General features: G+C 35.6%; 2 protein-coding genes across 2 annotated transcripts; both read right to left on the reverse strand.

Moving 5' to 3' along the window:
• Positions 1-656: 656 nt before the first annotated feature.
• LOC149897057 (uncharacterized) lies at positions 657-2,949 on the reverse strand. The gene is made up of 4 exons (XM_090116996.1): positions 2,127-2,949; positions 1,693-1,755; positions 1,484-1,616; positions 657-921 (listed from the first exon to the last, which is right to left on the reverse strand). The coding sequence occupies exons 1-4, from the start codon at positions 2,250-2,252 to the stop codon at positions 683-685; spliced, it is 561 nt and encodes a 186-aa protein (XP_089973122.1). The 5' UTR covers positions 2,253-2,949; the 3' UTR covers positions 657-682.
• A 9,111-nt stretch (positions 2,950-12,060) lies between these two features.
• On the reverse strand, positions 12,061-13,123 carry LOC149897058 (uncharacterized). Its single transcript, XM_090117000.1, has 2 exons — positions 12,913-13,123; positions 12,061-12,678 (listed from the first exon to the last, which is right to left on the reverse strand). The coding sequence occupies exons 1-2, from the start codon at positions 12,992-12,994 to the stop codon at positions 12,440-12,442; spliced, it is 321 nt and encodes a 106-aa protein (XP_089973126.1). The 5' UTR covers positions 12,995-13,123; the 3' UTR covers positions 12,061-12,439.
• Between the last annotated feature and the right edge of the window lie 3,700 nt (positions 13,124-16,823).

A 16,823-nucleotide genomic window follows, 5' to 3' on the forward strand; every position in this document is an offset into this window, starting at 1 on the left:
AGGTAAGTTTTCACAATGTATCTCGTAAAAGATAAATAATCGTAAGAGTTATTTTAGCTCGGTGCTCTATAGTAGCTCGGTGGCCTGGAAGCAGTCATGACAGCCATATTTTTAATAGTAGTGTAATTAAAGGACGACTAGAAGCTGGAGAGTTTTGCTGGTTTTTGGTTACTGGGGGATAAAGGCTATGCTGTGAAACCATATCTACTTGCACCTTTACGAAATCCTATTACAGAAGCAGAACAGCTCTATAATGAAAGCCATATAAGAACAAGAAATGTTGTTGAACGAGCATTTGGCTGCTGGAAAAAAAGGTTTCCTGCATTATCCTGGAAACTACGGACAAACCCAGCGAGGGCTCAATGTGCTATAATGGCAATGGCTGTGCTCCACAACATGTCAAAAAAATTCAGAGTTAAGATGCCATTGGTAGTGGAACAAAATAACTTGGAAGACTCAACAGACTCATCTTCATCTGATGAAGAATTGTTTACATATAGGACAAATGATAATCATAATAGGGATACCTTAATTAATAACTATTTCGGGAGATTACAATAACCTGAATTAAAATATTATGCCCTTCAATTATGTGTATAATAGTATAAGGCAGCAATAAAATAAATGATAATGTAGTATAAAAAAATATTGTTTTATTTTTCAGAAATAGGTACATAACAACTTATTGTTTATTTTCCTTGAGAGCATTAATTTCTAACTGAAGCTTCAGTATTTCAAGTTCATGCTTTTCTTTGTTGTGCCTCATAAGCTGCTTATGAAGCTCCTTTTGTTGACTTATGGTTTGTCTAATTCGCTCCAACTCCAGGTCATGGAGACCTTCCAAAACAGCAAGCTTTTTAAGTCTTAAGGCTTTTTTAATTTCATTTTCTGATCCACCTTTTGCCTTTTTCTTGACATGACCTGAAATTGAGAATAAATCATAACATTATTGTGGGTATTCAAAGTCTAGCATACATCTGCACTTATATATCATATATTTATTTACATAAAGAGGAAAGGTTTTTATTGAATAGGCTTCGAAACAACTGGACTGATTTACTAAATTCTTGGCTAATTGCAAAAAAGGCTATGTTTCTACCATGAGCAAGGCTAGGGCGGATAGATAGATCTAACGTTTTTATAGTTTGTAGATAACATTTTATTATCTTATATATAAAATTCTCGTGTCACAATGTTAGTCTGCATACTCCTCCGAAACGGGTGGACCGATTCTCATGAAATTTTCTGTGCATATCGGGTAAGTCTGAGAATCGGCCAACATCTATTTTTCATATGTACCACGGGCGAAGCCGGGGCGGACCGCTAGTAGTTATATATAGTTATATATATACGTTTTATATAGGAGAAAAGAATATAATATACTGTGATAGGTCCGAACCCAGCATGCCTAAATTGAAAACATTTTTACAAACAAAGACTTGGGAAACAGCTAGTTAAAGACAATATATTATAAAATACATACGTTTCAGTGGCTCTGCCATAGGTTTCCGTAAGGAGGAATGAGGTGTACAGCTGTCAAAAATGTGGGCAGACTCGGCTTCCTCAGCATTTGTTATGTTTTCATGAATAATAATATTTTCTTCCATCGCTGAATTCTGTAACAAAATAGTATATTTATCTCTGCAGTGGTCGATAACTGTCTTATATGGTTTTCATTACAAGATACCTTACCTGCAAGTTTTCTGTGGGTGCAATGTTCTCACAATCACTAATGTTGATAATGAGTTTTGTCTTCTGCAACAAATAAATAATAAAATCTGTATACTTATAATTGTGTAAATTAATGCAATTATATTATTATAAAATACTATACAATTAATAATAAATACATAACAAGAATTAAACATAACATAAACACTAATATACCTAACTAATACTTATTTACACAAAAGAAAAGAAATTAACTTATGCCTACTTCAAAAATAAAAACAGTAAAAGAAAAGGATAAGAAAAGAAGAAAGGGAAAAAGAGAGAAAAGCTATTCAAATAGCCCGCCCCGAAGAGCACCTGGTTCGAAGGTACACATCACACTATCAATAATAAAATACGTTAGAGATAAATACATTTGTGCACATAATAATTATTTATATTTTTTTATTTGGTACCTTCTGCGCTGGAAAAATATCATCATAGTCGGGTATATTCCTTTTAACATTTGCTTCCCCTTGGTATTGGAGCAACAATATCATCAGAAAGAAACTTGATTTATTACTCAATGATAAGTCTGTCATAAATTACTTACAGAATGCGATTTAGGGGTCATAACTCATAACGTCATCATCATAAACAGCCTCATTGCCGTCTATGGAGCCTGACATGACTGTCGCAGCCAGTACTGACGACAATCGAACCTGCCTCTATTGTATGTTGGACAACAGCTTTAATCATGTTTTTTAAATGATATTTTGTTAGGCTATTGGTAAAATAATACGCTACTGGTTGCTTAAAATTGCTTTTTACGCCTTTTACCATAAATACCAAGGCATGGTCAGCAAATGCATTTTCTGCATTGCACGCAAAACCTTCAAATTCATCTTTATGTGCATTGTAAGTAACTTGAGGAGTTATGGACATCTCATCGAACATGAGAGTGCACAGTCGATCACAAGAATCTTTTTCTTGCACAGTATTTTTAATTTTGTCAAAAATTATGCGATTAATACCTGCGCTCAGTTTTATTCGGCTCAAAAGTCGTCTTATACTATTTGGCGACGGGAGTGTAAAATATTTATACAAAAGTCTGTAGCAATTAGGGTTTTTTTTTTAAAGAGATGCTGCCAAAATGTTCTCCTGTAAGGTGAATCGCCGTCCCTTGGCTTTCTTGGTAGATTGCAGCTGCATGTGGACACAAAGTTGTGCTGGTTTTGTCATATTTTTAGCGACACGTTGAAACGCAATATTATTCGACAATTTTGTAGCAACAGCCAATCTCGTTTTAAATGATCGCACTCTCTTACGCAACCGACATACTTCATTACACAGGTATTTTATTTTCTCCAGGGTCGTATTTCACCATTCTTCTTGGCAACAACGTGTAACGGGCTGGCCCAACAGCTTTTCGAAGGACGACATATATCAATTTGTTGCATGTACTCGAATTCTTTCTTGACTTTCAGGTACTTTTCAGCAGGAAGGGGGCGAGCGCGAATACAGGAGGTCCCGTCGTCTCGATGTGGTGCATAATATTGTGTTTTGGGATGTCTTTGTAGCATAATGGTTTGGTTATATCGGGATAAGCTGATAATAAATCGTAGAACGGGTTAGTGCTCTGTATTGTTTTGATAGTGTCTTGATTGCACTTTACCATAGACCCAATAACGTTTTCAGGTCTAGGTGTTGGATGACCATTTCTGTCGATTGGGTCTATTGCGACAGCAGGAACGTATATCTTGTCCTCATACTTCACGTACCCTACGGCGTTGATGATTTTGCGAATTGGCTCTGGGACAATCGTCACACTCTGAGCGACTCTTAACATATCACAATTAACTCCGGTAGACTTAATACTGTCTTGCAAGCGCGGGACTACAGGAAGATCACTCTTGATGGCCTCAATCTTTGCCTCTAAAAGGCCTAGAAACACTCGGTACATTGAATAAATATTAGGGACTTGTATGTTCTCATGGTAAGATATAGAAATAAAAGTAAGGTGACAAAGTCCTAAGCCGATACCCCGTGTGGTTATCGACAATGTAATGGCCTTGAGTGTTTGTTGCTCGCTTAAGCGGGCTAGGGCATCCTCCTCGTTGGATCCGACAAACATCTTCTTGCGGATTTCTTCGTGGAGATTGAGCATGGTCTCCGCTCCCTTGGTTTTGCGCATTTGCGAAACTCTCGATCTTTGATACTGCTGACGTCCTCGGCTCTGACGTCCTTTGCCTCTGCCAGGGCTGGGTGAAGCATTATATGACGGAAAAGTTTCCATAGCTTTGAGCTGGTAAGAGGGTGCAGACATCCGCCGCTGACTGCACCTTATTTAGTTTTCCTGGTTCTGGATTTTCTGTTTATTCCATGAGCACGGCTCTGTACATTTCTTAACTCTATAGCGAAATTTTGCGTGATAGTAACAAAGATCGCCGGCGCTTCGCGACACACGTCGTATCGTATTACAGCCACGGGATATTGGACGATAGCGATTATGAATATTATAATTTCGTTTTTTGTGACGAGTTGTTTGAATATTCTGCAATTCCATTATTTGTCTTGATAACTGAGCTACTTGCGCTTGTAGACTGCATAAACGAGCCTGTTGAACTGATGATGATGTGCTGGTTGACGGAGTTCCACTTTCAATAGTCATTTTGAAATTTTTTATGGCTTCTTGTAAAGTTGATGAACACATTGCACGCAAAACCTTCAAATTCATCTTTATGTGCATTGTAAGTAACTTGAGGAGTTATGGACATCTCATCGAACATGAGAGTGCACAGTCGATCACAAGAATCTTTTTCTTGCACAGTATTTTTAATTTTGTCAAAAATTATGCGATTAATACCTGCGCTCAGTTTTATTCGGCTCAAAAGTCGTCTTATAGTATTTGGCGACGGGAGTGTAAAATATTTATACAAAAGTCTGTAGCAATTAGGGTTTTTTTTTAAAAGAGATGCTGCCAAAATTGCTGGCAGCATCTCTGCTGAAATTGCTGCTGTATTCTCCACAAGATCAACACCTACTCTATTAATACATATGTTATGTAAAACACAACATGCGTTGATAATTTTAGCTACTGTATCTGGATGGTAATGCAGCACTCTATGTTTGTGTAAGCAACGCCACCTATTTTTTAATATACCAATGGTACGTTCCACGGTATTCCTTGCAGAGCAGTGAAACTTAGTGTAGTGATGTTCTGGGGAGCCATCAGGAGCATCTGATATAGGTGTCATCATGTACTCCCTCTGTGCATATCCAGAATCACCTGAAATGTAAAACTAATTATTAAAATAGATTCAAAAATACAAAAATTCTACTATAAACTTATCTGGGGGCACGGCAGTGCCCCCGCCAAGTCGAGCAAAAAAAAAGCGGCACGGCCGTACCATCCTTTTCTCGAAGCAATTCGGGCCTTTTTCGACCCCCTATAATTCGGTTGTGGATAAAGCAAGAAACCTGAATCTTCAGTAACTAATCCGGCATTGTATAAACACGGAATATTTAAAATTTCAGTCAATTTGAACCAGTAGTTTAAGAATGACCACTTGTTATAGTTTCTAAATTTTGTCACTCACTGACTCACCGATCATCAAAAGTCCAAGGCACTTCTAGCAGACTTAGAAGCTTCATATTTGGAATACATATAGAGTTTAGTGTCTTAATCATGGGAAAACTTAAATATTTTGTAATTTCGGTCCAGTTTTCCAAATACACCAACTGCATCAATAACTTTGTAATCCCATATAAATATATGGGATTACAAAGTTATTTATGCAGTTGGTGGTTTTGGAAAACTGGTGGTGGTGGTTATAAATTTAATAGGTGTAGATAGGTACCTACCATATGAGGCAAGGGAGGAGGTATAGGGTGGGTAAGGGTGTGTTTAGCCCATGAAACTGAACAACATTATTACTTGTAAAATGGTCGACGTAATGAAAAACACATGATTGGACATGTCTTGAAGTACGAAAATCTAATAAAACAATATATTATAATTTAAATCATCTCATTAATGTCGACTTTGGAAGTATTAAAGCCCAGGAATCATCAATTTGTGAATACAACAGATTAAGAAGTATTTACCGTCCAGACTTGTCAAAAATTGAGACATCAAAGCCTCCGAGAAAAGCCCATAGAGACAGGGAGTGGGCTTTGAGAAAAACTGTGGCTGAAGCTCAAGAAGTAGTACCGGAAAAGAAAAAAGGGAAGACTACATATAAAAATAAGAAAATATCATAAGACCTTTAACAAAATTCGTTAGAAGTAGATGGTATCAAAAAGAAAGGCTCTACAAAAAGAAGTGAGATCCCATCAAAAACATCCTGTAAAAAACCCAAGTCTCGCAGCTCAGTCTTTCTACCGTCAAAAGTTGTGAGATCCATGTAATACCAAGTCGGTTAATCTATTTAGTGTCTACTTGAAGGACCTTCTGTCTTAAGTTATTACATAAGTTATTATCATGCCAATATTAAAAATATTTAACGTTTTAAACAAATAGATCGACTTGGACATCGCATGAAAACAAAATGAATATTACAATATTATATTAGATTCTTTAGTCTCTCGCGCCTCACGCGATTGAAACTCTCGTTCCTGTTGGTCGCTGGCCCGTCGTGCTGTGTAGTGTGATACATACTAATAATCAAATCAAGCGATGTCCAAGTCGATCTATTTGTTTAAAACGTTAAATATTTTTAATATTGGCATGATAATAACTTATGTAATAACTTAAGACAGAAGGTCCTTCAAGTAGACACTAAATAGATTAACCGACTTGGTATTACATGGATCTCACAACTTTTGACGGTAGAAAGACTGAGCTGCGAGACTTGGGTTTTTTACAGGATGTTTTTGATGGGATTTAAATACTTTACTTGCCTAGTAAATACACATTTTCTCCATTATTATTTAAAGTAATTAAATGTTGTTTAACGGGGTGCTGATTCCACACGAAACTATCATGCGATGCTCCTCCAAATGAAGCATCTACTGACAAGATTCTTAAATCTGCATCACAAATCTAAAAATACATAATATTATATTTAAAACATGGACTTATAACAAATTGATTATTAAGTGAATTATTACTTACAATCATAACATTTCTTGAATGAATATGTTTGCGATTAAAAAATCTTTTTTCATTATCTTTAGGTCTTATCATGGCTACATGAGTGCAATCAATACATCCAATAATACAGGGAATGTTAAATTTTTCATAAAATCTAGAAAATAAGGAAAGTTATAAGTGCAACTTAATGAAACAATGCTTTATAGAAAAGACAAAAAAAAAACAGTTTTATAATCTAAGATAAAAGGTAGATAAAAATTTGGTATTTGCCTTTTGTATTACCTTCGTTTTATAGCATATCTTTCCGGACGATTTTGAGGAAACTTAATCCATTTTTTTTTGAATAACTGCATTGTTAAGAGCTGTCGTCACATCCCTTATACTGCGACTAACAGATTGTTGTGACATGAGAGTACCATACGTGCCTCCCAACTAATTTTTGGTAACTCCCAGTCGCATAAAAAGACAATGCTACTAAAACCTGCAAAAATTATACAAGTCTAAAGCTTTTCATATCACTATATATCATCAACCAAAGTCAATTATTAAAGACAATATACGTACCTTATAATTTGGAGCTATATCACCATCCATCATCATATTATCAGTTGGCATAAAAGGTTTAATTTCTTCATAAATTTCCCCAAATAAAACCTTACTTACTCTATAATTCGCTCTAAATTCTTCATCATTCATGGTAAACGCTTTATCCGTATATCGCATCATACGACGCTCATCTCGTCGTTGTTTTAATTGTTTTTTATGGGAATTACTCAAAATACTATAAATAACTGCTAACCGTGCCATATTATACACCAATAACTTATTAAAATCAATTAAAAAAGTAAAACAATTCCTAAAAAGTTACACTTTTGTTATTGGATAAATCACAATTGACAAGCAATCCGAACGCAATATCAACTCAATAGACCGCTGTCAAATAAACTCAAGAGTAGCATTTAGCGCACGGAATAGCCCGATCCCAATCCCACTTAGTTCTCATAAGAAATACGCAATTTGAAACCAATGTGGCGCTAGCGTCGATCTCAAGAGTACGAAATGTTAAAATTCCAATGTATCGACATTGGAATTAAACTCGAGAGTAAGCCTGCTGGTGCAGGGAAATCAACACTGCTACCTGAAACCATACAATAAACCCTACAAAGGAAAAAAAGCTGGAAACCTACGGCAGTATGTCAAGCCTAAACCCAAAAAATGGGGAACAAATTATTTGTAAGATCAGGCGTATCAGGTTTTGTATACGACTTTCTGTTATATGGTGGAGAAAGTACCTTCCAGGCAATCACATTTAAAACAAAAGAGAAATCCATGGGATTAGGAGCCAAAGTAATATTAACATTATGTCGCACAATTCAGAATCCAGTTCTATCGGTGGTTTACTTCGATAACTTTTTCTCCAGTATCGAACTTATGACATACCTACGCGATGAAATGGGCATATTATCCATAGGAACTTTCCGACAAAATAGAATACGTAAATGTGATTTAGAATCCGATAAATCAATAAAAAAGAAACCACGTGGTTCTGCCGATTACAGAGTTTGTAATTATTAAAAGATTATCATGGTAAAGTGGTTGGACAATAAACCTGTATTAATCGCGAGTACATATGTGGGTCTTGAACCTATGGGCATATGTAATAGATACAGTAAGGACGCTAAAAGATTTATCGACATACCCTGTCCCAAAATAATAAGTGAATATAATAAACACATGGGCGGGGTGGATCTCTCCGATATGTTGATTGCTATATACAGAACATATTATAAAACACACAAGTGGTATATGGCAATTTTTTCACAGCTTCTTGATATATCTGTAAATAATGCGTGGTTATTGTATAGACGAGAATATGGTTTATTAATGACTGATAACCAATACAAGAACAAGTTCATGTTTCATCTAGTATATCATCATATAAATGATTTGTTTCCGGATGCGACATTTTTTGCGTGGAATTATTCAGAACCTGGCCATGGCAAAGGTGCCCCTGATGGCGTAGGTGGCACATTAAAAATAACAGCTGATAAGGCAGTGGCTGAAGGCAAGGACATCGTAAATTTGAAATCTCTCAAAGAAATTTTGTTGGCTAGATATTCTTCAATAAAACTATTCGAAGTTACCACTGCTAATATCGCGAAGATAGAAGACTTAGTCAAACAGTCAACAATCATTGCTGCATTTCGTGGAACCCAAAAAATTCGTCAATTTGTCTTCAGTAATGATGTCTTGGAATTTAGAAGTCTTTCATGTTGTGAATGCGCAGAAAAGTGTAAACATTTTCACATGGGATATTACAAATCTTCAAAACGTTGCATCGAAAAACCATCACAGCCAACCAAATCCTTTGAATTAAAATCACGAAACAAATCTTATGATGATGGACATTCGTCAAATGATGTTATTTGTACGCACAGTAATATCACTTACAATATTGGTGATAACGTACTTATCAAATGGGACGAAAATGAAATTACCCAGGGGAAATAATATCAGTTTCTGAGGAAGGCGCTTTAGTAAAGTGTATGAAAAGAGGAACTAAATCTTGGAAGTGGCCTAAAATCAAAGATGAACAGTTATATGCCTGGCATGACATTCTGAGGAAGATTGAGCCTCCAAAATTAATCAGTAGGGGTTGTTATTTTATAAAAGACTTAAACTAGTCTAAAAGATCTGATTAAGATTTAATTGTAATTTTAAGACTGAATCGTTTAAGATTACAAATTTTAAAAGTAGGTTACCTACTAAATTAGAAGTTAATTTTTGTTTTGTTGAGTTAATACTAAACGTTCATTTTATGTATGAGACTAAAGTTTAAAATAAGAAGTTTTTCTGTTATAAAAAATGCTGTTAGAAGAATCTTTAAGTTAGCAAAGGTTTTGTTATTAAATTAAGTGTTAAGACAAATAAAAATAAGTTTAAATTAGAGTTATGCCAAAGTGCTGCAATAATTTTGTGATTCGCTGAAATTACTCATTGATCTTACTTATTGTTTAAGAACAAAATTTCATTCAATAATTAAAGATTATACTTAAAAAAAACATTTTATTTGAAAAGCTTCTTGACTTGTCTGTAATAATAATAATCATTCCCTCACCTTGATTGTCATTCCCTCACTTTGATTTTTTTTAATGTCCTCATAACTTTTATAAAACGCGATAATGTTTGGGACCACTACATAATTAAATTCAAGTAACATTAGTACTATCAAATTCACATACAAGAAATATCAAATAATTTAAATATTTTTTGGAATTTTAAGATAGTCGAATTTCGCCATTTCGTGAAAATTACCCTTATGCACTAAAACCTTCCTATTGAATCACTCTATGTATTAAAAAAACCGGCAACAATATAACTCAACAATAAAACAGGATAATTAACGCGGGCTGAATTAGCGAACGGTACTGAAGGGTCGACGTCGACTACGTCACTAAGATGGCCGCCAATAGCAATATCAACTTGCGGGGCTTATATTCTTGCGTTGATTTAGGTACTTAAAAAAGGTAGAGTGCGGGGGAGGCGCGGGGGGCATTTCGTTGCGCGGCGCGTACTTGTCGACACCTGCACAATATCAGTGCACAATTATTACTCGAATTGAAAGGTCGGTCGTTTGTTTTAAAGCTTGGAAAAGACTCGTAGTGCATTTAAGTGTCCCCTTTTGGGTGGTATCGTGGATATTAAAGATAATTCTCTACCTACTTATGAAGATGTAATGAAGTATTATGAATGGACGAGACATCAGTTCAAATTACAATTAGAAACTGCAAAGGAGCCAACATTTACGGAAGTAGCAGATATAGTGGTACCTAGGATTGAAGGTATATGGCAAACGGCTTCTATTCCGACTGTAACACGAACGAGAATCATACAGATGTTAAAAGCATATCACTTAAAATACAAAAATTTACTTAAGTCTAGACTCTTTCTCCAAAAAACTTTGAAAATTTTCGTGAAAATAGTAAATTGCTCTTTGATATTGCATCTTGCAAATGTAAAGATCTCCCACATTGCAGCTGCCTGACTAATAAAAAGGTCCCCAAACAGGAACAACCGTTTTTAATAGATCAAAGAACTTTTCGAAATATGTTTATCGGTAAAATTGACATTACAAAAACAAAAAAACTACAAAGGATCCTTAAACGGAAACTAGATCGCGAAAACTCCGCAAGTAAAACTTTGAAGAACAGTTTCATATCAGCTGATACAGTTTCCATGACATCACCGACATCCCCGACTTCGGAGCCAAGTAGTAGTGAAGCTGATGAATTCCTAAATACTACGTGCGTTGGCGTTTCTGAAATAAAGAGAAAAAAGAAAAAGAAGGACTTACAGATTAACTTACCTACGTTATCAAAGACGTGTGACAGATATGAATTCTCCGGTAGCAGCGATCGCATCATTCGTCGGCGTTCGGATAATGGCTGCATGACCAGAGAGACCTTTGGTACATTCCGACAGCCAACCTCTTCAAATCATCTATGGTTAACCTCGGAAAGTCATTCAGGTCAGGGAAGTCCGCATCGATATTTTGAAAGTCGTATAACGTTTATTTAAATTCTGAGCTTCCATTATGCCCGCCAAATGATTTAGCATACTAAATCGTTGCCTCAGGATGAAACTTATTAATTAAAGTACAACCTATTCAGAGCTTGGCTAGCAGATCTATTGATATATTCCTGCCTGAATAATTTATAGTCACGCTTTAGACGACCATTTCCGATTTCATCCACCCATCTGCTCATTGTGACACATCTGGACCGATTTGCTTGTTTAGTTGTTAATTGGCGGTAGCCTTCTAATAAGGATTCAGGCATGTGAGTATCATGGCCATATCCATGTAACTCATTGACTACATCCCTGAATCCTCTGTCAAGTATAAACACATCTCCGCGTCGGAAATATGACTGCATATCACCATCTGTCCTATTAAATTCCTTACTCATAATAGTGGCATCATTCATTATAGCTTTGTAAGGCCCCAAGCAGTCTAAAATATGTCCATCATAACATATCATAATGAATGGTTTCACTAAATTGGTCTATTTATGTAAGCTATATGTCTGTTTTTGGAATAAGTAATGACTGCTACTTTGCACAAATACATAATATGTAGCATCACAAATCGTGATTGCAGGCTTTGATTCAACGGGCATTGAGGTATTTCCATAAAAACTGTATTCCTCTGCGCAACATTTTAAACAGTCATTTGACTTAGGCCCAAATAAAGAGGCACAAGTTGTTCAGCCAACGTGAGACACAAATGAGATGGTATCATTTTAACATTAGTCTCTATTTGAAATTCTTTCCATCATATCTAGCAAGTTGTCCATCTGAGTACCAGTAAAATCTGAATAGTTCACTTGTAATTGATCCCAAAAATCATTATACAAATGATAATTACATATTCGTGCATTTTGTGGAATATAAATTCTGAAGCGTTTTAAAACCTCTTCTTTTAACAGTGTTGGTACCAATAACAGTTCAACATTCTCACAATCTGGAAATACACAGTGCCTGGTTGTAACGAGAGATTATTTTTGGTTGTTCTTGCCTTCTATGGGGTTGAAACAAGACATCTTATGGAAATGGTGGTGGTTACAGCACCTGTATATCCATTAAGCATATTTAAGCATTCCACTGATTGTTGCACTCAGAGTTTGGGCAGCTACACTAACTTTCATCTTCTTCATTTCTGCTGCGTAAACATGTTGCTCTGTCTTTTTTATGCATTCTAGTGTGACCTAGTTGGCAATCAGCATCAAATACTGTTTGAATATCCTTCCATGTGGCAACTTTGCCTCTGAAGAGCATATCTTTTGTGAGCAGGTTGTTCCTAAGGCCTTTAAGAGGGTGTGGGGGATCAAACACTACACTTAACTGTTGTCCTGACACCTCCTCAATAATTCCATCTGCAAAAAAAAAAGTATATTGAGTTCAAAAATTTAATGTGATGTAAGTGTTACAGGTCAGATTACAGATTAAAATTAGCACACAGGAGACATATGACATGTACTAAGTTACTAACATACAGATGGATATTTAGATACAATGTTGATGGGTACTTTTTATCTCAGGTGTTTTCCAACTTTTAAGCAGACAATGTGCATGCAAGGACTATTCGTAAAGAGATTTTATCTACTCACCATTGCATTCCTCATTTAAAATCCTTTTTCGTGCAGTCTCCAATTTCAAGATATTTATGGCTGTTCTAAAAGTCGAGCCCATAGTGTGTCACATACAAGAGCTAAAGGTATCAGTTCTGACTCTGACACTTTAGTAACCACTTCCTTTAAAATTCTTATTACTATAGAGGTAGCACCTGCAGTTGTTCCCTCACAAAAGTAGAAACATATAAGTTGTCTCCAGTTTGAGCACACTCCTTTTAGCATGAATACTAAGGCATGATCGCAAAACCTTAGAACTCTTTCATACCCAGTCTTTAAATGCTCTTACCCATCTTGGGACTCAACATAAGTGAGATGAGGTGTCAGAGCAACCTCATCAAACAAAATAGAACATAGTTTCTTCTTTGTGTCCCATTTCTGTGTTTTGTGCTTTATTACTCGAAAAATATTATTACATGCATTTAGCCCCACATTGAAGATCTGTTTGCCAATCGGTAAAGGCCTCCTCCAATCGTCTCCATTCTGATCAGCTACTCTATTCCACATAACCCCTTCCACTTGTCTAATATCATCGTCCCATCTTTTCTGCGGTCTGGTCTGCGTCCCATCTTTTTTGCAATTGTTTCATTTTCATTATATGTATGTATTAGACTTAAGTTTGATCTGAAATAAAAAGCTATCTTATCTTAGCCCCACATTGAACATGATATATTCAGCTAAACGATTTAAAGTTCGTTTACTGGGCAAATTAAATATTTTTTGACAACCAAACGCCTAATGCTTTTCACTAGTTGTGTATCTTATTGCCTTCTTCTTTTTGTTTGCTATTTTTAAATGCATGAATAGAAAATCTTGGGCTTGTTGTGACATTTTCTCAAAATTTTCATTAAACAATTTTTATTTTATCTTTGCAAAAATGGCTTCTGAGTCTTGTTTTCCTCAACAACAATTTTCCTCATTTTTTTTATAAAGCACCTGCTGTGTGTGGACAATTTGTTGGCTGTAAAAGAATAAAAAATAAAATAAAAATATAAAAAATTAGGCTTTGACTGTATACTTTTTAGGTTCCTAGAAACATACATAGTTTGACCCACACTATGAATCACATCTGTAAATAGAAGAAACATTCAATTATAAGTAAGGGAGAAGCAAGAATATCAGGTAACTATTTAGGTATCTTGAGCAACATTTTAACGTTTGCCATCTCACTATTTTTTAAAGCAATATTTATTCCAATATTGCTTGTATAAAATTTCGTTTTTGAAATCGTCGCTTAAATAATATGAATGACACTAAGGGCCATAATAACCAAAAAGATTAACTTTTTACGGCACAGATTTTTGATACCGATAAAAGTAAAACAATTTTCAGAAAAATGTAGTCTCTAGGCCTAAAATAAGTCATATCTGTATTTTTTTTTAATTTCTTACCTAGGGTGACCACTGTGAAATAAACATGCACAATTTTACGAAAAATAATGTATTTATTTAAAATTACAGAAATATGAGATCAGAATCAAATTAGGAACATTAATATTAAAAATATTCATGATGGTCATTAAAACAAGTTTTTCCTTCTCGGTAGCAGAGAGGTACCTTGCATATCTTGCAGCTCCATACAGTAAGCACTGGCATGTCTTTTGTGCTATATACACTGCAGCGTCTTGAAGTGCCTCTTACAGGCTGATGGTTTGCTAGAGAAACCCTTATTGCACGTGGGACTTCAGGCTTGTGTTTCTTGATAAAAGAGCAGGTAGGTGAGTTAGGTTTGCTAGAGCTGCGCGACAGTCCACTCTTGTTACTGACATATGCAGGAGCCAACATATCTTGGTAAACTTGTCGCCGAAAATCTTTCAGGCAAAATTCATCTAAACAAGTGTTGCGGTCTTTTTGGAGATCTTTATAGATGATAAAAGCGTTTACCACTGTGCAATCTAGAAAATGAAAAAATATACAATGCGACCACTTCTTTGACTTGCGATCGATTGCGTAGCTCCCTTTTCAAGCATCAAGCAACTGGTCCAATTTGTCCACGAAATTCATGTTCTTGTTGTAGTCCTTCAAGGCTGAAGGACATGGAACTTCAATCTTCTCTCCAGTTTTTTTCAGTTCTTGTCACATGAACCTTATTTCGTGGTCGAGAAGTTTGTGTGAAAGAGTAATTGGTAACTTTCAATTGTATTGTGTACAGAGAGGTTTCACATGGGTTGATGAATGTAAAATTAAAAACCATGGTACTAAAAAATTAAACACGCCAGTATTATTTACCACAGGTACTAAAAAATTTAAAGTTTTTAAAGATAAGATAAAGAAGATGCAGGAGGGTCTGCAAATACATATATCTGCTGGTCTTGAATATAAATGATCAACTGGATGTTCTTAAATGAGAAAATGGTATATGGAAAAAATTAAACATAAGTTTTAGCAAAACTTAAGTTAGTTTGAAAAATGAGTATCATTACTTCGGACAACAACTGGATTTTCCACAATTTCCTCAATTTCTTCTTTTTTACTGTAGTTATGATCATAATGATTGCCTGAAAGTAACCAAATAAACTTAAATTAAATATAAGTTTTTAAATTGTCATGGTCATTAACATTATTATTAACGCAAACGGGATACATAGTACATACCATGTTTTTATTAAAATAATTTAAGTAAAGAAATGCATAATCATAAACAGGAAGAATAAACATTTTTTGTCGCGGCATATGTCGTACCTGGAAATGCATCAGGCTAAGTTCAGTCGTCCCAAACATATTTTCCTTTGAAGATAATTAGGGGAGGTGTTTTTTCTCCAATCGCACCTAGTAACACCGTTGTGTTATCTCTCCCAGGTGTTGCTATAACTCCCAGGTGTTGCTGCATGGAATTTACACTTTACACTTACAATTTTGGTTTTCGAAGGATCTTTTGAAAAACTGGTCTCGTCTAAGTTCCAGATTGCATTAGGCTTGTCTGCTAAACCTAATTCCATTATAGTTGTTTGGAGTAAATCAAAGTACTCATCAATCATAAATCACAAATGGATAAACTGCTGTTTTCCGAGCGTATTCAACAGCCTGTGGTTTTTTAACCGAAAGGTTATGTCGATTTTGAAATGAGGCCAACCACTTCTTTCCCGGTATTCTGACGGATTCTCCAGTCGTAAAACGATGAAGCTTGCCTCAAACACGAATTTAGATGATGCTGTATTTAAGTGGTTTACTCAAAAAAGATGCCAAGGAGAACCTATTTCTGGTCCAATACTGTGTGAAAAAGCAGTTCAATTTAACGAAAAACTAGGAGGGACGTCTAATTTTCAAGCGAGCACAGGCTGGTTAAAACGATTTAAGTCAAGACATGGCATTCGTGAGCTTCAAATTGAAGGAGAAAAACTATCTGGTGATTCATCAGCAGCTGAATCATTCAGAATCAAACTAAGGGATATACTGAACCAAGAAAATTACGCTCTGGAAAACGTTTTCAATGCAGACGAAACCAGGCTTAATTGGAAAGCTTTGCCGCGAAAAACTCTTGCTTCACGTCGTGAATTAGCAGCACCTGGTCCTAAAATAAGCAAGGATCGTATCACTGCCTTAGCATGCGCTAATGCTACTGGCAGCCACCGACTGCCCATGCTTGTAATTGGTAATAGTAAGAAACCATGTTGTTTCAAGCACGTTAATATGTCTGCCATGCCTATCGTTTATACTTCGCAAAAGAGTGCTTGGATGGATAGTACAATTTTCGTGGAATGGTTTGTAGAAACTTTTATACCCTCTGTAAAAGCCCACCAATTGAAAAATGGTTAAAGAGAGAAAACATTATTGCTTTTTGATAACGCCCCAACTCATCCATCATGTGACATCTAAATGAAAAAGATGAGTTTGTAAAAGTGATGTTTCTTCCACCTAGCTTGACTTCATTATTACAGCCCATGGATCAAG

This window comes from Colias eurytheme, chromosome 26 (genome assembly GCF_061535395.1).
Source record: "Colias eurytheme isolate Ceu_HAF_F1 chromosome 26, ilColEury1 Martin Lab GWU primary, whole genome shotgun sequence".
Lineage (NCBI taxonomy): Eukaryota > Metazoa > Arthropoda > Insecta > Lepidoptera > Pieridae > Colias > Colias eurytheme.

Excerpts from the sequence above, each read along its gene's own strand:
- LOC149897057 (XM_090116996.1), bottom strand. The coding sequence starts at position 2,252 with ATGACAGACTTATCATTGAGTAATAAATCAAGTTTCTTTCTGATGATA. Across the intron at positions 1,617-1,692 it reads CACCCACAGAAAACTTGCAG|AATTCAGCGATGGAAGAAAA; the intron begins GTAAGGTATCTT and ends ATTTTGTTACAG. Across the intron at positions 922-1,483 it reads TATGGCAGAGCCACTGAAAC|GTCATGTCAAGAAAAAGGCA; the intron begins GTATGTATTTTA and ends TCTCAATTTCAG.
- LOC149897058 (XM_090117000.1), bottom strand. The coding sequence starts at position 12,994 with ATGGGCTCGACTTTTAGAACAGCCATAAATATCTTGAAATTGGAGACT. Across the intron at positions 12,679-12,912 it reads TTTAAATGAGGAATGCAATG|ATGGAATTATTGAGGAGGTG; the intron begins GTGAGTAGATAA and ends TTTTTTTTGCAG.